We start from the raw sequence: 23,141 nt of genomic DNA, 5'->3' as shown, positions 1-23,141 counted from the left end.
GCAATGCCAGAGCCAAAGCCAAGGCTAGGACTAGAACTAGAACTAGGACTAGGACTAGAACTAGAACTAGAACTAGAACTAGGACTACGACTAGGACTCGGCCCTCACGATCTGCCCTGGCTGATGTCATCTATCATAGACCTCAAGATACCAGGCACTCAATACTTCCTCAATTCGACCAACTACTGCACTGGGTTGGCATTGTTCTCCAACCTGTGTGTGTGTCTGTGTGTGTGTGTGTGTGTGTGTATGCCTGGGGTCTGTCAAGCCAATAAACTGGTCTTAACTGGACAAAACACTAAGCGGTATAGGAATGTCTTTACTATAGAGACCAGCCCAACAGTGACCAGGTCAACAAGCAAAACAAAACGGCACTAAAGTTTCTGTATGCATGGATCCACACTCCTCCAGCCAGTCAGCCAGCCAGTCAGTCAACCAGTCAACCAGTCACTTACTCACTTACTCCCCCTGCAGGATGCAATCACTTACATAAACACTTGCACACAAACACAGACTGCTAAACAGGGGGAGAGAAGACAACAGATACAGGACAAGGATACATTAGAGACAAAGGAAGAGAGAGAAAGAGAGAGAGAAGGAGAAGTAGAGGGAGAGCTGAAGAAAAAGAGGGAGGGAGAAAGAGACAGATAGAGATCTAGAGAGGCACAGACAAAGAGAGAGAGAGAGAGAGAGAGAGAGAGAGAGAGAGAGAGAGAGAGAGAGAGAGAGAGAGAGAGAGAGAGAGAGAGAGAGAGAGAGAGAGAGAGAGAGAGAGAGAGAGAGAGCTGGAGACAGGGAGAGAGAACAGACAGAGAAAGAGAGAGCGTCAGATGTAGTGAGCAACAGTTCTTACGTGTGCCAGGGGCTTGCTGTGGATGGCGATGATGGGTCTGTACTGGTGGAAGTCAGTCTGGATCACACACACTCTCTTCTCCATCCTCACCACTCTCTCTGAGAGCCTCGGCCCATCCTGTCTGCATCCACTGCTCTCTGGGGAGGAAGTGAGGGACGTGTGTGTGTCTGTGTCTATGTGTGTGTGTGTGTGTGCGGCGTGTGTGTCTGTACGCGTGTGAAAGCTTGGGAGGTGTGCGTGTGCAAGTGCGCTGGTATGTGTGTGCGTGTGTGTGTGCTACCTGACCCTGAGAGGAGCAGATATGAGGAGGGAAGGAGGGAGAGATAGAAGAAGGGAGAGGCAGAGGAGGGAACTGACTAGCAAAAGGAAAACACAAAACGAGCTTGAACAGCCCGCCTGCCTGCCTGCCCCCCACACCCCACACAAACCACACACACACACCTCCTCCCCCGGTCTAAACCTATTCCCACCCACTGACAGCGGCACAACACAGGGAGACAGATTGCCAACCTAGAAGAACAGTTAACCCCTTCAACCCCAGGAAACAACCGCAGATCGAACCCCCATTCAGGAGAACACAGAACCTGGACATGCAATGTTACTGGAGCCCCACAATACACAGGAGCACATTTTCATCTAAAGCATAAATTCAAATAGCTTCATTTGATCCGCTTTGTGTCACTCGTAAACTGCCTAAAGAGCATTTACCAGCTCACTGTCTTGGACATAGAGTGCAGTTACAGCACCGGCGTGTCAAAATAACAGTGAAACTCTGAAACTGAAATGGAGGACTTTCAAAAAGGCTTGTCAGCGAACATGATACTCGATTTTCGCAACTCCTAAACTTCTCACGCTGCTAGCAGTGTATCAATAAAGGATGTTGTAGTGTTGTGAAATCTCCTTTCTATGCAGGCATACTGCTGTAGTTCTATAACAACAGACGTTGGCGTCAGCAAGTAAGTTTGTTGTAACTTAGAGGAATGCAACAAGGGCAGACAAAAAAGCTGAGTTTATTTTTTGTCTTTGTCCCATAAAATGCAAAGTACCTGTGGACTGTTTACGCAACAGGGTTTTTTCTTCATGTTTGCTCATTAGATCGCTAATTATAATGCAGTCATCTGTCATGTCTGTCTCTCCTATCTGTCTGAATGTCTATCTGTCTCTCCTGTCTGTCTGAATGTCTATCTGTCTCTCCTGTCTGTCTGTCTCTCCTGTCTGTCTGTTTCTCCTGTCTGTCTGTCTGTCTGTCTGTCTGTCTGTCTGTGTGTCTGGATGTCTATCTGTCTCTCCTGTCTCTCTGTCTGTCTGTCTCTCCTGTCTGTCTGTCTGTCTGTCTGTCTCTCCTGTCTGTCTCTCCTGTCCGTCTGTCTGTCTGTCTCTCCTGTCTGTCTCTCCTGTCCGTCTGTCTGTCTGTCTCTCCTGTCTGGTCCGTCTGTTTTCTGCAGGCTTAGCAGGCAGCACCTTCATAAGACTGTGGCAGAAGATGAGAGCAGGAAGAGAGAAACCAGGCGTGAAATGATATGTTTACCTAGGAGGGGGGAAAAACGACAGGCCCATCACATGTCTGTCTCATCTGGGGCCACAGGGCTCATTTTGCTTTTTAATCAGCCTGACAGCGGAAAATTTGAATTTCACTCTCCTATCATCTGTCAAAGAGAGTCAGGTGACAGTTAATTTCAGGGCTTGTCAAGCGGAACAGAAGTGGGCATGTACCAAATGCAAACGCCTAGTATGTGAGGCCACACACACACACTCACTTTTCCTTCCGAAAATCTGGAGTGTGTTGCAACAAGTGGCACTTGAAAAAGGTCACCAGTCAGTGAAGGGAAAGTTCACACGGAAACACAAAATCCCAGAATTCCCCAGTTCAACCCTCCTGCGCTGATTAAACACCTCAGCCCAGCCTCGGCTGCTGTAACCCTCCGGCTGGGCGCTTGTCTCTGTAAGGGTACAGTGCAGGGCACGTCAGATGCCAGGGAAATGGCAGGCGTCCACACCCAAGGTCTTTGTTTTGTTGGCAAGGTTGTTCTTTGGTTCTTTGGGCCACATCACAATCAATGGTTCTATTGTCTGTGTAAGAGACAAATAAAATTATAACTGATGTGTGCGTGTGTGCGTTTTTGCATATGTGTCTTTGTGTGTCTGTGTCTTTGTTTCCTCGCAAGTATGCGTTTGTGTGTGTGTGTATGTGTGTGTCGATGGGTGGTGGTGTTTTGAGAACTCGTGTCTTACATGAGGTAGCTCTCGGCTTCGCTCCACCACAAAGATGTAATCCCAGCCAACGTGTCCACAGAAACCATAACACGAGTGTCGGAGATGGTTATCTGTGGATAACGTTGTTTTCCATGACACATTTCAATCCAACCCATTGAATTATTCATCTGGGCCCATGACAAATTACCCAGGATCCTCTCTGATTGCTTCAGGTGTGGAAACAATTAAGACTTCTCCCTGGCAGGAGAAACTGTACACAGCCCTCCTCCTCTCAGCCATTACACACATAGGACCCTATCGCAAACACTTTTCATGAAGAAGCACTTAAATCACAGGCTTTTACCTGGTAATTGCTATAATCTCATTGCCTGCTATTTCGGTGTAATTATAGGGCCAGGAACACAGTCTTAACTGAGAGAGATGTGTTGCTGTCTCTGCCGCCCCACATACGAGATGCCCTCGGGGTCAGATCCCAGGTCGGCCCGGCCTCGAGGACTCCCCAATCCCAACCACTGGGGAGGACTCCTCACAGCTGATCTCAGATCAGCGTCGGTTGCTTCAGGTCCGGCTGTGCCATGACATGACGCATGTCGATGGAATTTGATAAATGAAAGGTTGGAGCTGGCGGGTTCAGCGTTCGTACAGAACAGCAGGCGGATTCTTGACATCGAAATTATAACTCTGGCCGAGCCCACCTTTCCCCCGTGCCCCCGTCGCCTCATCTCAACCTCCCTCCGTTTGATCCGCCATCAGGGGCTCCCTTGACGTTTTACAAATGTTGTGGTTGGAAATACACGGACGTCATGCTATCAAACGAGAGTTTGTTTTGGTGATAACGTCGTTCCTTCCCTCTTATGAAACCATGGAGAGACAGAGAGAACAAGATGAATACCGCAAAGAGAGAACGCGGGGTTAGCTACGAGGTGAACACAACCAGGCGTATCACAATCTGGACACATTTTGACTATCGTTTACCGTACGTGCCACAGGTACTGTGCAGTTTATGCCATGAACACACCAACGACTGCAGCTCAGTTGATAGGCTGAGTTGATCCTTTTTTCTTGGTCGGTTGAGCATCTTTCAATCGTTTCGATGTCCCACCCTTTCTCAAACACACCGGTTGCTTATCACTTTGCAGTTGGCAGAAGTTGTGGACAGGTGGTCGTGAACATTTGATCCAATCAGAGGACAGCTCACAAACAAGCCTCCTGGTCACCAAAGCCCTGCCAATGCCAGTCAACACTGGATCAATACTGACTTTACAATAATGAACTGGATCAACACTTCTCCCAGGCCTCCTTCCTTTCCAGAACCAAACACCCTGCGTTCACCCTCGAGGCAGGGCTGACTCGTCACAGAGTCTCATCTAGAATCTTCTAGACAATCTAGAACACCCCACAGAGACAGTCGCAGATTTACAAGCCTAAAAATGCTCCAACCCTGCGGTCCGAGGAGGCGGATCCATCACCTCACCATTTGTTATTCCATGTCTGGAAGATGAAGCGCACAGCCACCACCAGCACCGCAGCATGCCTGGCAGGCTGGGAAACGTCTCCATAAATCAGGGCAGGGTCTGGGCCTGCTAGGAGGAGGGCATAGCCTGCTGTTTGTTCACACTGTCCGTGTGCGAGACCAGGCCAGATCTTCACAGACGGCGAGAGGGAAGAGACAGAACATGGAGGTTTCCGCTGGTGTTGAAGATTGTTGGCGGCCATCTTGGAAACAAAGTGTCTCGTATCTTGGAGACAAAAAGGGCGCCGGCTTAATCAACTTGGATGAGATGAAGAATATAATAAGCGCTCTGACTGTAGATTTAGACACATGTCCCACTTGTTACAGAGTGTACTCCTGGAACAGTAAACCTGGGGCGTCAGGTGGCTGAGCGGTGAGGGAGTCGGGCTAGTAATCTGAAGGTTGCCAGTTTGATTCCTGGCCGTGCCAAAATGACGTTGTGTCCTTGGGCAAGACACTTCACCCTACTTGCCTCGGGGAGAATGTCCCTGTACTTACTGTAAGTTGCTCTGGATAAGAGTGTCTGCTAAATGACTAAATGTAATGTAAATGTAAACCTTATCTGCCCAGAAGAAAGGAAATATAGACGAGTCTTTGTATATTCGTACTACGTCAAATAAGAAATGATCTGGAACTCATTCGACATATTTCATAGAGGATCATTTAAAGGAGTAGAGAAACATGTCAGGCCTTCTGCTGTCCATCGTTGCAGGTTGGTCCATCCACTGTGAAACTACCCTGGAGGAAGAACGCTCCAATCCTGACCCCTAGTGGTCATCTTAAGTAAGGCATCTTCCAGGCTCAGAGAAGTTATACTTTAAAGACACCTTTAGTTTAACCATACTTGTTTCTCTTTTATTACAACAAGTCTTTGGGATGTCACAGCATCAACTGTCAATAAGAGTACACAAAAATGTATTCAACGTTATTCAAACTTAACATATTATTTAGGTTTTTAGAGTTGGTCATGTTTGATCGACTTGGGTAAAAAAGCTAAAAGGTTGTGGTGGATTTACAATTTTCATCAAAAAGTCAACTTCAGCCCTATCAAGAGTAGGAATTGGAATGTATTAAATGAATGTAACATTGAAAATAGACTAATTTGGCAAAAATAAAATCATCAATAACACGTGAACTGGTCTGGATGTAAAGTGTAAAGTGACCGTTGGGTTTTGGTTAAAATCTCATCTATACATATTCAACCGCATTGCTAAAAACAACTTAGGTTGTGAGCATTATGCACACCAAGGGCTTGAGGTTTCATTAAACATGGGACATGTCCCACCCATTTTTTTTTAACTGCCAATCTGTCCCCAACTTTAGTTAGGAAAATGATATTTAACGGCAGTTAAATATTTAAATTAAAATTTAGTTTAAAAGAAGCCGTCCCACCCACATTGAAAAACAAACCTAAGCCCCATTCAGCCAGGACTCACCAACTACAGTAACTTAACATCCTATTCTCAATCGGACAAATATCGGAACTCAAAACCGAAAGCCCACACCCAGAGTGTGAGCGTGACCTTTGACCCCTACGAGGTTGTGGACGGGTCGGCCTCACTCTCCCCGGTACACCACAATGTTCTTGTCCGTCTCGTGGATCTTCACCTCGTAGAGGAGGCCGTCAGGGATGACCGTGCACAAGCTGTCCCAGATGAACACTGCCACGTTCTCTGTTGTGCTGCGTAGACAGTCGCACGGTTACTTACATCTTTAAAATATGATTCTAATCTGATCCATAAACATGATCAGGCTTGAAAAAAAAAAACTGCCCTGAATGAGATGGTGCATGGATATAAATTTGGTTATAACTTAACTAGAGCTTTGCTTGGTTACAATTTATTCCATGGCTATAATAGGTAAATAACCATGTATAACATGGTTATCCTCCCTCTGTCTGCTGTCCTCTGCTTTTCCTTGTGCTTTTGTTGCAGGATGGTGGACTGGGGTGAGGAGGTTGTTACTGTGATCGGATACACCTGTATATCGGACACAGAGAGAGAGACAGATAGAGAGAGATACACACCTGACTACATCAGCAAAGTATGGGACATCCCTGTCCAAGTTCTTGTGATCCAGTGGAATCATGATTACCTCCTTAAGGAAAAACGAATGGATGTATTCTTTTATTTCATAATGAGAGGAACGAGATTGAATGAAATGAGTGAATAGCCTATAAATTCAAATTGAGTCCATGCATGACAATTCACCTCAATGTACTTTTTTAGATCTGTGAGGTTCATGACCATGCCAGTGTGACGGTCGATCTGTGGACAAACAAAGAGAGGCTGTGAATAACTGTGTGTGTGTGTGTGTGTGTGTGTGTGTGTGTGTGTGTGTGTGTGTGTGTGTGTGTGTGTGTGTGTGTGTGTGTGTGTGTGTGTGTGTGTGTGTGTGTGTGTGTGTGTGTGTGTGTGTGTGAGTGTGTTCTAATAATCTCTGTTTTCAGTAGCCAGAAAGTCTCTTTATCATGTGAGAGACTGACTACCTGCTTGACTGAAAAAATAAACACTTACTTTTCCTCGCACAGTCACCTCCACTAAAAACAGAAACGTTTGTAAACAGATTAATACAAATAATACATTTACATGTATTCATTTAGCAGACGCTTTTATCCAAAGCGACTTCCAAGAGAGAGCTTTACAAAGTGCATAGGTCACTGATCATAACAACAAGATAGCCACAAAAACATTGCGAGTAGCCAAAACATGAAGCACACATTGTGAACAACCAAAGTAAGTGCCAAAGGGAAGAACCATAAGAGCATGTAGTTAAACAAGTTACAATTAAACAACATGATCGCTATAAGTGCAAGTGTACCTGTGGAAAAAGCAAGCAACAATAATAAAAACAATATATCACAGCCAGTACAAAAATTTCAATCAGTTACCACTAACCACAAGAGCAACAAGTCTCTAAGCAAGAGTCATTGTGATCCTTGAGGAAACTAACATCGGGTCAATACAAGCACCCTCTGTGTTTAATAGTGACGTTTTTAATAAAGATGGAAAACTAACCCTTTCTCTGACTGACCTTTGTAATTGTGTCCATGTCCATTGGGATTGTTGCACTTTCCAAATACTCTCTTGTTCTCCTCGTCGCTCAGACATTTACTGTGGAGGAGACAAGGGACAGAACAATATTTAGAAATTCTTCTTAGTACTTGTTGTTACCGTGTTTAAATATCTTAATACGAAAGTACTCTACTCGTTAGTAGGCCGGGATTATTTATTTATTGCAAGAGGACTACAAATCCCATCAGTTTCCGGAATCAAGCAACAGGTTATATGACCAGACGTACGACGAAGCCCACTACACGAATAACTGATTGTAATAGAAAGTAACGGGGAAAATAATGTTGTCAGACCCTCGTTAGGAAAACATCTTACAATACAATGTCAGTGTTACAACATGCGCTTCGAAGTCGGAACTACATTATCTCGACAATCCTGACAGCAACAAACGACTTTACACGTCTGGGGTGTTACATTAGCATCCCACTAAAAACTCGGTGTTTTCAATCCTACGATTCAGTCAACGTTTCATCAACTATAAAATCATTTCTCGCCGCGGTGATTTTACGGTCACAACGTAGGCTACCTGTGCAGTCGATGGCAAGCGCTGAAAGATTGTACTCGTGTGATGTATCCAATACGCTCCGCCACATCTTTTCCAGTGCATGATTTGGACATGTTTGCAATGTAGATTAGACAATATTGGTAGCCTACACATACACACACACTAGGCGACTATAACTGATAATCTTCTCAGCTGTCAAGCTGCCTAGGTTATGAAGTACTGCACGTATGAATAATCATGTCTCCGCCCCTCGGTTGGGTTTACTTTGACATGCACAGAGGGCAGCGTCACTGGTTCACATATGTGTGTGAAGGTCATTATGAATGCATTCATAATCAATAATTTCCCCAAAGTAGGCTACGCAATTGAGTCTCCCAAAGATCACTGAAATGAACGTGAAATGAAATCCGCGTGAGCTAATAGTCACACACTAACCAATCGTAATCCTGTTTAGTGCTTTCTTATTTTTTTTCTATATTAAAATGAGTCACAGACAATTGGATTATTTACTGATCTAAAATTGGTTTTAGTTAAAGAAGGTCTTCATACTTGATTGAAGCCGCTTTTACTGAATGTGGCCATCTTTCACGTGCAATTTAATTAGAAGGTTTTTAATATGTCCCAGAGTTAATCAAAGAGACTTTTGTCATTTGGATCATGAAGATAAAATGCAATGACCAGTCAGACCTTCGTAACTTTTGTAACATTTCCAACATTACCGAAAATACTATCGGTTCTGTCAGGGCCGGCCCAAGCCTTTATGGGGCCTTAAGCAGAATTGATTTGGGGCCCCTCGGTGACACTGTATATATATAATAATTTTAAAATTGAGCTGTCATTTCATGTGCTCTTGGGGGCCCTCTGGTGGCCACGGGGGCACTAAGTAGCCGCTTAGTTTGCTTACGTCTTGGGCCGGCTCTGGGTTCTGTCCAGTCATCAGAGGTACATTTCACACAGGACATAGTCCCCCAGGGTATAATAGTAAAACACTTAGGTAACTAACTAAAGCCAATTTAATCAGGCTATCCAACAAGATCACAAGGCTCCCCTGCTGTTGCCAGGTAAGCCTGGTAAAGTCTAGCCCTTTTAGAATTAGAATTAAAAGAACGTACATACCCGTTTTATGAGCAGGTTGTGCGTTCTGGTTGCGATAATCCTGCTTCTTCGGTCTCCAGCTGTGTGTGTTTAGGCCATCAAGTCTGAGGTCAGGGTTCCCTCCATGGGACAATGATTTATCCAGATTAACTCGACCATGGCCATCAAATTAGGATTTATAGAGGAGGCCTCTGGTCTCAATGGTGCGAGTGTTCAGAGGACGGACCGTTGGAGCTTGGCGAGGTCACGGCTGAGAACCTCTCGTCACGGTGAACAGACAAAGAGGAGAGGTGAGAGAGGAGGGAAAGAAAAAGAGGAAGGAAGGCATAGAGAAAGACAGGGAAAAAGAGAGAAGCACAGATTCAAAAAGTGATAGAGAAAAAGAGAAAGCGGCGGATAGAGAGTGGAGAGATGGGCAACCGCAAGAGTGGAGCTCTGTCCAAGGACTTGTTGGAAGACCTGAAGCTGAACACTATGTACAGCGAGGAACAACTGTGTACATGGTACAATCACCTAACACACACATGACACACACACACACCGCACAAGCGTACACACACCACACACACCAACATATCGTGGTCTCCACCGCATATCGAGTCTTGGTGTCTCCCCACCTCCTCCTGCAGGTACCAGACCTTCCTGAAGGAGTGCCCGAGCGGGCGCATAAGCAGACAGCAGTTTGAGACCATCTACGCCAGCTTCTTCCCCGACGCTGACCCCAAGGCCTACGCCTGCCATGTCTTCAGAAGCTTCGACTCAGACAGGTACCGCTTCTGGCAGTAGCTGATTCGAAAACCGATTTGTTTACGCGATCGATTCCGTTTGATTCGTTCGTAATGTCAATCACGTCTGCCTAGACGGCTGGTCTTGTAGATTTTTTGACGACGAGACTATATACCTTGTTGAATGTGAAACAGTGATGGCACGTTGGACTTCAAGGAGTATATTGTGGCCCTGCACCTCACCTCGTCAGGAAAGACCATCCAGAAATTGGAGTGGGCCTTCAACCTGTACGACGTGGACCGCAACGGCAGCATCACCAAGAACGAGATCCACGAGATCGTCAAGGTTAGGCTGTTTTACCGGAAGTGGCTGTTTGTGAGTGTTTGGCGTTGTTTGGTCGTGTGTTGAGCGTTGGACAACTAGGTTGCGTGGATGTTTGATTTATCCTACGGGAACGGGTCAGTGGTTTTATTCATTTATGTAAATGTCAACCAAACTTAAGTATGGCGGTGTTGTGTCGCCATGGTAGTCATGGATGTCGGCTTTGGTGTCATCTGGGAATTCTGTCGTGGAGTGAGCCAGGACTTCATGAACATGTCATGCAAAAAAAACAAAAAACAAACTTGGAACAGACTCACTTTAGCAGTAGTAGAGAGTATTAGTGCAGCCAAGTAATAATAGAAAAATACCATATTCTTGAAGTGCTTTTGGGTACAGCGCAACCAATAGACTGATCCCTTAAGATTTCCCCGCAGTCAATCTTCAACATGATCTCCAAGGAGGATCAGAAGAACCTCCCAGAGGATGAGAACACTCCGGAGAAGAGAACAGATAAAATCTGGGACTTCTTTGGAAAGAAAGAGAACGGTAGGTTGACGGTCGTCATCATGAGCTCATGGCATCTCACCTTCATTTGTCACTCACTTAACGACTGTTTGTGATACATCTCTAAATGAATCTTTTGGGTTGTGGTGAGTGTTGTAACTTCTCTTAATGACTCTTTTGCCGTGTTATGTGGACCCTCAAAATGAATCCCCAATGGTGTTCGTCGAATCGCTAAATGAATCCCATGTGGTGTTTTTCACCCCTTTAAATGAATCAGTTGTACAGTTTGTCACACGTCGAAATGAATCCTTTGTAGAGTTTGCCATACCCTTAAATGAATTAATTGTAGAGTTTGTCAGTCCTCAAAATGAATCCCTTTGTTCGTCATATCCGTAAACGAATCAATCGTGGCGTTTGTTGTATCTCTGAACAAATCCCCGGTGATGTTTTTTGGATCCGTAAACGAATCAGTTGTGTTTCTCTGTGCTCCAGACAAGATAACGGAAGGGGAGTTTATCCAGGGGGTGATGGCCAACAAGAACATCCTCAGACTTATCCAGTTTGACGAACCCCAGAAGGTCCAGGACAGGCTCAAGGAGAAGAAGCACTAGCATTACTACTTTATTAGTAGAATAATACTATTTATATTGTAGGATAATTGTTAATAGCTGTAATATTTGTCTTTTTGTTCATAGAATATTTGTGTCTGGTTTGGATCCAGTGTCTTTAGTGAAGGAGGACCCAGTTCTTGCACGAATGTATGTTTATTTTTGAAGCAGTTTTACGTCACACCTAGTGTGTCGTAAAATTAGGACAGCTTTGCCATGTACTGTACAGTATGAATTTAGCTTATATATGGTGTAACATCAACCTATATACTGGAGTCGTACGTGTACATGTATCACTGCTCGATAAATTACAAATATAATATATACCCATCTCATCACGTGATTGTTACTTTCACACATTTTCTTTCCAAATACGAGACTATAATGTAGCATATTATTTACATTTGAACAACAAAGACATATTTTACAATCATCTGTTCGTCTTTGTATATTTCTTTTTTTGTGTATAAAGGCCTGGCATTTGCAATTATTATTTACAATATTTTGTACTTGGTTTTAACACTACCTAATACAACAAAGTACACATTACACTTGACGGTAAATACATGTGCAGAACGGGCGGTACAAAAACACAATGTGAACATTCTAGATCTTCACTGGTACACAACGGTATACAAATGCACATTACGTTATCACTATTCATAGAAAGTCAATCCCTGTCAAGTGGGTTTAGGGTCCATCACTACAGTACATGTCTGCAGGTGACACAGCAGTCTGAGATCATCTGGGCGGACTTGGGGAGAGATCGAGGGACGGATGGAAGAAGGATGAAAGGATGGAGTGACAAGACCGGCCTCAGAACTCGCTCTCCTCCAGTATCTCCTCCATGGTTTCTCCCAGGGTAATCTCTCCATCGCTACTGGACAAACTCTTCCGGGCCAGAAACTCCAGACTCGTGGTGTCCCTCCCCCTCCCTCTCCCCCTCCCCTGCTGGCCCCCTTTCTCTCCTGCCCCGCCTTCTACTCCTCCTCCTCCTCCGTCTCTCTGTGTGGCCACCTGTAGCAGGTGGCAGTGAGTGGGGGCTCCGCCCTCCTCATACGATTCGCTCTGCTCCGAGCCGTGTGGGCGGCGGCCTCGGGAACACTTCCACAGGTGTTTGAGGGGAGCGCCCCGGAAGCAGTTCCTGACCCGGAAGTGGTTGGTGAACAGGAAGAGCTGCCAGCGCTTCCTCAGCTCAGTCTGGACCTGGACAGATGCGGAGGAGAGCGGAAAGCACCTCACGTTGGTTTGTATAATGTACACAAGCTTGTTTTTTATCAACGTGGCTGAACATACATGTATTGATAGCAGGGGGCATAGGTTTGTTTTGAAATGTGAGTGGGACAGCTTTTTTATAACTGAGGGTGTGGCCGTATGTATATTTTTCGGTGGCCGTTAAATGTCATTTTCTTTGTCGCATGTGTAATGGAACCCACGACCTCTGGTCACACCTCGTAAAAACGCAGAACAGACCGTGTGGTTAATGTGCTTCTGTGTCCGTGAATCAGACTGTGTTCATGCTGATGTGCTGTCCGTGTTCTCACCTCTCCATTGGCGAAACAGTACAGCACAGCTACCAGGAATCCCTGTCAGAGATCCTGAGTGTTACCACACAACACACGCATGTACGTTCAGGAAACACTCACGTTCTCCCTAGTCACTTTGAGGATGAATACCTTTGCATCTAACTATACTTAACTCCCGAAATTAAAACGAGGGGGACAAAAGGTGAAAATGATTTGGGATAACGCTGACATCAAAATGGAGGAAAACCCCAAAGTATCGTTGCCCTGATTTCCCGCCCTGGATGCGCTCCTCTCCCACCTGGAAGGAGCTGAGCGTCAGGTTGAAGAAGTTGCGCACGTAGCGTCCGTCGCCCTTGACGCACTCGTCTATGAACATGGCGAACACCATCTCGTGGAGCCCAAACAGAGGGATCAGAACCAGGGTGGCGCGGGCCAGGCTGGGGGGGGGGGGGGGGGGAAGGGGCGTGCGGGGAAGGAAAGGGTGAGGGGAAAGAGGGGAGAGAGAGGGTGAGTAGGGGTGGGTTTGTGGAATTGGGGGGCAGGGGGGCAGGGGGAGAGGGGGGGGGGCGAGGTTGAGGTGAATGGAAGGGGGTGAGGGAGAGAGGAGAGGGGCAAGAGACAGACACATACACTGTATTGAGCTACAAATAATGGAGATGTAGATCACTGTACTGTATTGATAATCCATCGAGATGTTTGAGTCGGAGCAGCAAACCTACCTGTATCTGTAGTCTGTGAACTTCACCTGATCAGCTTTTAACTTGGACAGCAGCAGCATAAGGATTTTTATAAATATGACGAAGATGACCTGCAATGGAAATTCCCAGTTCAGAAAGACATGCACTGCATATCTGCATTTATACTCCACACATAACCAAACAACAACGTAGTCGGATAAACAATCAACAAAAAATCGAATCATTTATAATAATATCTCATATCTAATCATTGGACTGTCATATACATATACATATATGTTTTCTTATGATTCATAATGCCGAATGTGCTTTTTGTGGGGGAATTCGGACTGGACTTTGACTGGAACTGTGAAATAAACCATGACATTTCCTATCTGATGAATGCGCTTGTGACTCCTAAAGATCACGTTTCCCTCCTGTCTCCAACTAGCCCTGAGTCACGATGCATCACGAGAGCCACCTTCAAATCCACCCTGAAATTAGCCTGGAAGCAGGCTGAGATCAGCCTGGAAAAGTTCAACAGGCCAGAGGTACGTTCACTGCATTGGCCCCTGTGGCACATGCCCTGTGACTGTAGGGTCAACAGACTTTGTCTGATGTCACACAGGGCTTCACGGTTAGCTAAACATATTAACATATGATATCAATATCATATGTTCTCATCATGTCTTAGCACGTGATTTCAACGTATTATATCAACATATCAACATATGATATCAGCATATCAACATATGATACTGAGTTATGAAATCAACATGTGATATCAACATATCAACATCAAACACAAATCCCGGGTGTTTGCCGCAGTTCGACTCACCAGCACGGACAACGTGATTGGTCCTCTAATGATCCACCAGATCAGTCTGCTGGTGTTGACCCAGCACCTGGGGGAAACACTCAGGTTAGCCCAGTCACGATCAGAAACACTCAGACCGCTGACACTGCCGTCTCTCAGTCTCACAAACGGTCGGCCTCGTCATGTTTAGTAAGTGAGCAGGAAGAAATGAGAGATTGAAGAAACACTCACCCTGTGTTTTCATACAGGATCTTGACCACCGCCCATGGCACCACAAACAGGAATGGGGTTCCTAAGTGAAACAAGAACAGTAAGGGTAGAATCCTTAATTACAAATTAGTTATTGTCTACTCATCTTACAATTCCATCCTAGCCAATGATTTCTTGCCCACTCTGCCTAGATCTCTACCCCGAGTCAATGAGCTTTGACCTGTTCAGCCTGTAACGTTAATCCTGGCCAATGAGCTTTGGCCAATGAATTACGGAACCCTACCCCAGCCAATGAGCATGTATCTCTTCAGCAGGCGTCTCTTGGTGAGCACGGCCGTGAAGAGGAGGGTGTGGAGGAAGATGGCCTCCACCAGGAGCCAGAAGAAGCTACAGGCCACAAAGTACTCCATGAACACCTTGGAGCCCTTACACAAAATCTGGATCTGGGCAGGCCACAAAGTAGACAGTCAAAACAAGACAGACGCGCAGTGTGGATCAGATACTAGATTGATAATTGATAGATTGATTACTAGTCATGCATAAAGAGAGAAATGACACAAACGACTGTAGAGATACCTCCCACAACATCAACATCATAACACAACAATACCTTTTTGTTTGATGTGTTTTTTTTTTTTTTTACTAATCCCTTAAAAAAAACGTTGGAAAACGTAGCATCGTTCATCCACTGGGATTATTTATACCGTGGAGTTGGAGTAGGCCTTCCACCCAGTGTCATCTTTGGGCAGCTTGGTGTAGGTGAAATGAAATATGATCTCCTTGGTGATGACTGCCAGGGCCCTCAGGATGAAAGACAGGAACAGGTTCATGTGGATGTAATTCCTAGCACAGTGGAGCTTCCTGAGGGAGGAGCCAACACACACAGCCTCTGATTCAGAAGCCAATAGCAAACAGGACAGATAGCTGGAACACTGGCGGGGTGATTCCGGAACAGGGTCATTACGGGTCTAGAACGATCTTGGGTGTGTGACACCGTGAATTGTGATCTGTTTTGGGACAGGCGTCCGGATGAAACTCTTCATCGGTTAGGGGGAGGATGAATCGGAGATCAGAGAAAAGGATGGAGGCAGTATTTGGAGAGACGGAGGGATGCGTTCAAACACGAGGAGGGATTCGGTTTACAGAGGAGGTATTGAGGCAGGGTTCAGAGGGAACGACACATTGTGTTTAGGAGAGAAGGAGATAGGAAGGCAGTATTCAGAGAGATGGAGAGATGAGGCCAAATTCGAGGAAGGGTTGTGTCGAGAGAGAAGGAGGGACGAAGTGCATGCTTCGGGGACGAGGGAGGGAATGGAGGCAGCAGAGGGCGTGCGTTCCGCAGGGCGTGACGGAGGGATGGATGGGGACGATGCGGGGATAATGCACACCTGAGCAGGCCCATCAGCAGAGTGGCCAGGGAGAGGGAGGACAAGGACAGGGAGTAGCCCACGAGGGAGATGGCCCTCAGAGCAGTCTGCCGGAACATCTCGTCTTCCTGTTACACACACACACACACACGCACACACACACACGCGCATGCACACATTCACACAGACACGCACACAATTATAACACAAGACAACATTTACGAACGGTTTCTTTTTGGATTATTCCACGACTTGGGGCAGTCGATACACCGTGACAACGCTGCGTTGTGTCGAACGCGTTCAGTTGTCGAGCTCCGGATTGCGGGAAACATGGAGCTTTCAGAGTGCACCCACGGGGCTCTTGCGACCCTCTACTCACCTCCTCTTTAAAAAAGTGTGGCTCCTGACATTCTCTCTGATCGCGGTCAGACCGCCAGCTCCCATTGGCCAGACACTCCTGGTAAACGTTCCTGGAGGCGTCTGGGAGAGGAAGGAGGGGAAACATGTCTTCATTTGGCTTTCATCCATAGCGACCAATGTCTATGTAGTAAGTGCAGCAGATAATCAACTGTAGTGCTAAGGAATGGCCTGTGTTGCTAGAGGATCTGAGGTATTGAGGTCTGACAGATTATCGGTGCTGTAGCCGTGGTTCGTGAGGCCTGGGGTGGATTCCAGAAAGTTGGTTATTTGACTCCCCAGCAGACATCCATTGTTGTAGCCACGTTGCCATTAAGTTGCTGGAACATTGTGTGCCAGTTGGAGAGTTAACTTGCCCGGTGACGTCGCATAACCTGCTTTCTGGAATGCTCCCCTGTTCACATTGCCCCAACAAACACCAACACCAAACATTCTAGTGTTGGCTGTTGGGTGTAGGATCTTTGGAAAGATAACTGTTTTTTTCACAGCCCCAACAGATACCACGAGCATATCACTCCAAAACCAACACAACCGAACAACTGTTGATTGTTGTTGTCTATTTGGTCAGTGGGAACTGGCCTTAATTACATTTAGTCATTTAGCAGACGCTCTTATCCAGAGCGACTTACAGTGAGTACAGGGACATTTCCCCCGAGGCAAGTAGGGTGAAGTGCCTTGCCCAAGGACACAACGTCATTTTTCACAGCCAAGAATCAAACCGGCAACCTTCTGATTACTAGCCCGATTCCCTAACCACTCAGCCACCTGACTCCAGGTCAGGTTAGAGATGAAGAGATACGAGAAACGCAAGTGTTTGTTTACCTTCCTGGATCCATGGCAGGTATGAGGGACACAGGACTGACACGTTCCCTGGAGAGGAATGAGGCCAGCACACAAACCTGTCAAAGGTCCCGTTACAGAAGATTCCTGCAAGGCAAGGTGGGGTGGGGTTAAAGGTCACATGCCCGGTTGGTTGGTGAGTTGAAACGCCCCAAAGCGGACAGGAATCATACCCGTTTTTGTGGGGGTGCTGGCCTCCAACGTTCTGGTGCAGTTTTCCTGGTACTCAGTCCGTTTAGTTATCACGTTCTCCAGTACGGAACCCATGACCTGTCACGTATTCAACAGACGAACAGCACAGAATATATCAATATCCCTCTATCATCATGCCATGAGTCTCTGTGGATTGATTATCTCACAAACTGGGCATATGGAATATGGAAGGTGTGTGGCTCTCCGGACCCAAGGATGTGCAGAGTGAGCGTGCAAAGTCTTTAAATGCAACAAATCAATGGAAGTGTATTTGATGTTTAGGCGGCGCTATTGAACGAGGCAGGCCACTGGCCATGAGGGGGAGTCCGTGGGTTGACAAACTGCAGATTTTACATTTCTTGGCTAAATCTGTTCGCTTGGAACCTCGATGGAAAGTTTAAAGAGGTGACTGCGAATATTAATGGGTTCATTTTGCTGTATTAAGGGTCGCTTTCACCTCTCTCTGTAGCTCTACAGTGGCCTACAGCAGGTCAATTACATCTTCATAACCGTCCAACTCGCCGGCAATGTTGCCAAAAGGAACGTTGTCTCTGCCATTCCTCGAGTAGGCCTTTTGTATTGAGTGAGAAACTGATCAGGCTATTGAGCAAATCAGGCTAATCGATTTGAAATGGAAAATGTACAAGATAATGCAAACATTCTATCGAACTAGCAAACAGCCACAGTGTAGTAGCCTCGTAGATCCACAATCCATGGCACTGTAGGCCTACTTCTATCTATAATTCCAGAAACCTTTGTGCGTGTGTTTGTCTGTGCCACCGAATCAACTAACATGTTATTAACCGGCTGCATCCTGGGCACAGACACTTCATTAGTTAACAGCAACCAATGGGATGACAATACCTATCCTATTATTTAATTACATTTACATTACATTTAGTCATTTAGCAGACGCTCTTATCCAGAGCGACTTACAGTAAGTACAGGGACATTCCCCCCGAGGCAAGTAGGGTGAAGTGCCTTGCCCAAGGACACAACGTCATTTCTCACAGCCAGGAATCGAACCGGTAACCTTCAGATTACTAACCTGACTCCCTAACCGCTCAGCCACCTGACTCCCCCTAATTCAGCTGGAGAGTCGGGGTTGTAATTCTTCCAGTTGACCACGTGGGGGTGGTAGACAAGCTGAGTCATTCACGGTACCTATTATAAAACTGTTAGCCTTGTTTTACAGACAAACATTTACACCCCAAAAGTTCCTGAGGTATAATATTTACCAGAGATTCCGTGAGGAATGAGATGATGAGATTAATTTTCTTTCAAATAACAGCTTTTTACAAACTGATTTCTGTCTGTCTATCTCTCTACCTGCCTGCCTGTCTATCAGTCTGTCTATCTGTCTACCTGCCTGCCTGCCTGTCTATCAGTCTGTCTGCCTGCCTGCCTGCCTGCCTGTCTGCTGGTCTGGAAATACCATAGATATGGAAATACCAGACACGTACACATGACAGAGATTTAGGGTTTCGTGTCTGTGTGCCGTCTGAATCTAAGCATCATTAAGTCGTTGCAGCTGTCCAGCGGCATCTGACCTCATAAACAATCCACGGAATTCAACTTTAGTACACTTCATCTGCACTTTTATCTCTGTGTTTAGCAGAATTATTAGGAAATTGCCGGAATGTGCGTGTTTTATGTCACTGCCAAGAGTTTTGAAGCAATGAATTGAGAACTAATGGTCTACAAAGAAAACCTGTATTCATTATGCTTCACAATAACTTTAATATTGGCAGTTGTCAACAATTTAATATAGACAACTTTACCAACTTGATCATGTTGTTACGTATTACAATAATTGTTGTACATGTGTGTCTGTGTGTGTGTGTGGCAGTTGCCCGTCCTACCTGCACACTGCAGAGAAACAGCATGAGTGGTGATAACAGTGTGGTTGTGCCCGCTGCCCAGTTCCCTCTACGCCAGGCAGGTGATGAGGATGACATGGCACTTTGTTTACACACAATCAATCATAGAGGTGGGTTGCCAGGTTTGCCAGCTCATGCCACTTTCCGGAACCCTCCTGCCCCTGCTTCCATGGCGCTCATCCTTGATTCGTCAGCCGTCGTCCACTCACAAAAGCAACGCATGGAACTCCCTACGCCTCTCAAACCAGCGGCAGAGTCCGTTCCCTTCGAACAGGAGGTCAACGGGATCTCACGAAATGCCGTACTCCCTCGGTTAGCTGTTGCACGCCGGGTAGCTGGATTGGGATGGAGCAGAATAGAGCTAACTGGCTCCCAAAGACACAGCTATCCAGAGCTGTTCTTGCAATGGGATTTGCTACTTTTGATGTTTTTTCAGTCTTCTATCCGTGAGTTACTCTCAAAGGTGGGATGTTCCAGGTAAATCTCTCCTCTGATTCTCTTTGACCGTGCTTTCATATATTAAGTTAAACCTCTCCAGCTGCTCCCTCAATCCTCTGATAGAAGCATGTATTTCTTCTTATAGATTTCCTTCAGAAGTTGTCCTTAGTTGTTTCTTTCAAAAGTTATTCTGGTCACGCCTGTCAGTGGTGGAGTGTGTTTGGTTTGGTTGTCCTTGGCTGGGGCGCTGTCCAGAGGGCTGCTGAGAGGGGTGGGGCCTGGTTGTCTTCTCTCCTCTCTGTTGACCCGTCGGAGACTGAGAGCGTCTGGGGATGCTCAGCTGCCACTCGACGCCTCCCCCAACCAATCAAGATCAGGCCGCTCCTCCCCAACCAATCAAGATCAGCCCTGGGAGACGCTGCAGTACTGGAGTAACTTGGTTGTCCAGGAAGAGAACACATGGGAGAGAAGGGTGTTGCACATGTACACATACACACACACTTGACACACATGCACGCAAGAATGCATCCACACATCCATGCATGCACACACAAGTAGAGACACGCATTCACATATGCATGCCCGGAAGCCAGCAAAACCAACTGCACACACACTTGTGAGGAGGACACACAAAACACACACACAGAACCTGAACCGAAAAGTGTGTGTTGGCCCCCCCCCCCCCCCCCCCCCTCACAAAGAGAAGAGAATGGGAGGCAGCTTTATGTGCTAGGTTTTCTCCCCCAGTAAGAGGACTTCACCTCGACTATTTGACACTAATGGAGACTCTGTGTGGTCTAATGGATCCACAAACACAGGCTTGTCTCTGTAACCAAACACAGACCAGGGCAGGAGACTACATTGCTCGCCCTGCCACACGTTGTTGCTGTTTCATATTTACATTCTGTTAGCGCTGCAGCGGTTGAACGACGCTGAGAAAAATCACATTTACATGTGTTGGACATTGTAATCATTTAAGAGGTGCTGTTCTATCCTAAGCAACGTACAGAGAGTGCATGTGGGAAGTACAGCAGAAGATCAACGCACAGAAGTGTATGGTTCGAACATTTGGTCAGAGTCAAGGAGCCACAACAAGCGAATTAACTTCGAATCTTAGGGGAGTCAGGTGGCTGAGCGGTGAGGGAATCGGGCTAGTAATCCGAAGGTTGCCAGTTCGATTCCCGGTCATGCGAACTGACGTTGTGTCCTTGGGCAAGGCACTTCACCCTACTTGCCTCTGGGGAATGTCCCTGTACTTACTGCAAGTCTCTCTGGATAAGAGCGTCTGCTAAATGACTAAATGTAAATATCATGCAGCATTAACAGGAAGACACGTTTCAAAAGGGCAATCTATCAATATTGAAACAAGCAGAACAGACCTTTTCAGTATCATTGGCTGTCCATGCTGGCATAATATCACACCAAAACAGCATTCATGCCTTCATAGAGGCACACAGTCAAATGACACACCATGACTCATTCAGCAATGACAATGCAGTAGCAAGCATAAATCGGATGTTTGTCGATGTCAGAAGACATTTCAAATCCAAAACGCTGAAGAAATCCGGAACAAATCCAAAACGCTGAAGGCTACAGATGAAATGAAGGCCGAGGTGGAGGCCTCCTCCGAGTGCCTGCCCGAGGAAACCCACACCATTGTGTAGACCTCTCATCATTCCCATGACGAATGACAAACTCGGAGGTGCCAATAAGCACAAGCAGTACCTTAAACAGCAATCGGATTCGTTTATACGAAGTGGAGGCAACATTAGCGATGCATCAACTGGATTAATTGCGTTCATAATACTCAATAATACCGAGTGATCAACCGGCCGGACCCAGCATAGCCTGACAGGTCATCCGTTTGGAACGCTGGATGAGATGAGACGGTTATTAAGGGCGCCACCGTGACCCAGGCAAATGGATGATTTGTAACCGTGATATACGAAACATCCACGTAAGTGAGTTTACCCTGCGTCCGGCTCCACCAGCATGACTGTACACCCGCTGTGAACAGAACCATACGTCTGTGTTATAATCACAAGTAATGAAACAATAGAGGAGGGTTTCGACGGCAATGTGGTTACGGAAGAAGGATCCTATCTAGGTCTGGGAGAATGTCGACGGTTAGAAGCAGTTACATGGAGACCTGGCCTGGGGGGGGGGGGGTTAGGGTTAGGGTTAGTATTACTGTACTGAGCAAGAAAGGGAGAGAAATGGAAATAGAAAGAGACAGAATGAGAAAGAGAGAGAATGGAAAGACAGTAAGATAGAGAAAGAGAGACAAAGAGCGAAAGAAAGAAAGAAAGAAAGTCTCAAATTTGTTCTTTCTTCTCTCTGTCTTAAAATAACAGTTTCAATTATTGTAAAATCAGCCCAGATCTGTCCTGCTCAAGAACAGGAAAGGCTACTTATCTTTCTGTAACTCTGCCCTTCTGTATAGTTCTGTTTACTTTGAGAAAGTAATGGAGGTCAGTGGTCAGAACGTCCATTTCAACCCTTCAGTAGATGTGAACCTTTATGCACAAGTTCTTTCAAAGTTCTAACGGAATAGCACTCAGGCAATGTACACACACTTAGTCCGAAAAGCCTGTTTCCTTTCACACATAAAAAATTACGAGCATCATAGCCCATTTTTCTCCCATATGGCATTTGGGTTTTTATCTGTACAGCAATAATCATGTTGTCAGATGCAGCTACTAAATCTTAAATCAATACGTAAATCAGGTAGGTACCTCTCCCATCCCCTCTGTTTTAATAAGCGCTGTGAAATGATTTCTTTCAGACTTTTGAAACTCTTGTGGTTGGCTTCCATTGTCTTCACCAGCTTGTGAGCGTTCAAGAGACAAAGGAGCTAAGCTGTCCATGCCCACTTTGTAAATAATAATATAATAATAATAAGACTTTATTTATGTAGCACATTTCATACAAGAATTGCAGCTCATTTTACATAAAATCTATAAAAATTATAATATAAGTAATAAAAGTCATAAAACCCTTCTGAACACAAGCCGCAGTCTTTGCGGCATCTCGAGCCACAGTCTTTGGGGTTTCCCAATATAAATAAAATGTAACTCTACAAAACACAAGCCGCAGTCTTTGCGGGAATCCAAAAAATCTATAAAAACAATAATACAACTAATAAAAGTGACACATTTACATTTAGCAGACGCTCCTATCCAGAACGACTTACAGTAAGTACAGGGACATTCTCCCCAAGGCAAGTAGGGTGAAGTGCCTTGCCCAAGGACACAACGTCATTTTGTACAGCCTGGAATCAAACCAGCAACCTTCTGATTACTAGCCAAATTTCCTAACCGCTCAGCCACCTGACTCCCCTTCTGAGATAAAAATGAGTTAAATG

The 23,141-nt window shown here is 45.8% G+C and overlaps 3 protein-coding genes across 5 annotated transcripts in view; 1 reads left to right on the top strand and 2 right to left on the bottom strand.

Moving 5' to 3' along the window:
* Positions 1–8,320, bottom strand: part of pts (6-pyruvoyltetrahydropterin synthase) — a 228,003-nt gene extending 219,683 nt beyond the window's left edge. The window contains exons 1-6 of one of the 3 annotated variants that reach the window (XR_010877469.1): positions 8,181–8,320; positions 7,614–7,693; positions 7,097–7,119; positions 6,791–6,847; positions 6,607–6,677; positions 5,866–6,261 (exon numbers count right to left, since the gene is read on the bottom strand). Coding sequence is in view for 2 of the 3 variants with exons in the window: in XM_067244188.1 (XP_067100289.1) it covers positions 6,138–6,261; positions 6,607–6,677; positions 6,791–6,847; positions 7,097–7,119; positions 7,614–7,693; positions 8,181–8,272 (447 nt within the window). In the remaining variant the exon portion in view is untranslated. Of the gene's footprint in view, positions 1–5,433; positions 6,262–6,606; positions 6,678–6,790; positions 6,848–7,096; positions 7,120–7,613; positions 7,694–8,180 lie in introns of those variants that run through there. The other 2 variants (XM_067244188.1, XM_067244189.1) reach the window with 2 other exon arrangements.
* A 1,345-nt stretch (positions 8,321–9,665) lies between these two features.
* Positions 9,666–11,416, top strand: rcvrnb (recoverin b). The gene is made up of 5 exons (XM_067245011.1): positions 9,666–9,757; positions 9,884–10,021; positions 10,175–10,325; positions 10,736–10,847; positions 11,298–11,416. Exons 1-5 carry the CDS (start codon positions 9,666–9,668, stop codon positions 11,414–11,416), a joined length of 612 nt encoding a protein of 203 aa, XP_067101112.1.
* An 813-nt stretch (positions 11,417–12,229) lies between these two features.
* Positions 12,230–17,534, bottom strand: LOC136950711 (glucagon-like peptide 2 receptor). The gene is made up of 12 exons (XM_067245154.1): positions 17,441–17,534; positions 17,250–17,354; positions 16,390–16,490; positions 16,032–16,138; positions 15,348–15,504; positions 14,927–15,086; positions 14,665–14,725; positions 14,455–14,521; positions 13,659–13,747; positions 13,238–13,376; positions 12,958–12,999; positions 12,230–12,619 (listed from the first exon to the last, which is right to left on the bottom strand). The coding sequence occupies exons 1-12, from the start codon at positions 17,532–17,534 to the stop codon at positions 12,230–12,232; spliced, it is 1,512 nt and encodes a 503-aa protein (XP_067101255.1).
* Between the last annotated feature and the right edge of the window lie 5,607 nt (positions 17,535–23,141).

Source organism: Osmerus mordax, chromosome 10 (assembly GCF_038355195.1).
Source record: "Osmerus mordax isolate fOsmMor3 chromosome 10, fOsmMor3.pri, whole genome shotgun sequence".
Taxonomy (NCBI): domain Eukaryota; kingdom Metazoa; phylum Chordata; class Actinopteri; order Osmeriformes; family Osmeridae; genus Osmerus; species Osmerus mordax.
The sequence above is the reverse complement of the archived record's forward strand: the minus strand, read 5'-3'. Positions and strand labels throughout refer to the sequence as shown.

Bases quoted from the DNA above. Each gene is read 5' to 3' on its own strand.
- rcvrnb (XM_067245011.1), top strand. From the start codon at position 9,666: ATGGGCAACCGCAAGAGTGGAGCTCTGTCCAAGGACTTGTTGGAAGAC. The intron at 9,758-9,883 runs GTACAATCACCT...CTCCTCCTGCAG, and splicing joins GAGGAACAACTGTGTACATG to GTACCAGACCTTCCTGAAGG. The intron at 10,848-11,297 runs GTAGGTTGACGG...TCTGTGCTCCAG, and splicing joins CTTTGGAAAGAAAGAGAACG to ACAAGATAACGGAAGGGGAG.
- LOC136950711 (XM_067245154.1), bottom strand. From the start codon at position 17,534: ATGGGTTCCGTACTGGAGAACGTGATAACTAAACGGACTGAGTACCAG. The intron at 17,355-17,440 runs GTATGATTCCTG...CTTGCCTTGCAG, and splicing joins CAGCACCCCCACAAAAACGG to GAATCTTCTGTAACGGGACC. The intron at 13,000-13,237 runs GTGGGAGAGGAG...GATCTCTGACAG, and splicing joins TGACGCTCAGCTCCTTCCAG to GGATTCCTGGTAGCTGTGCT.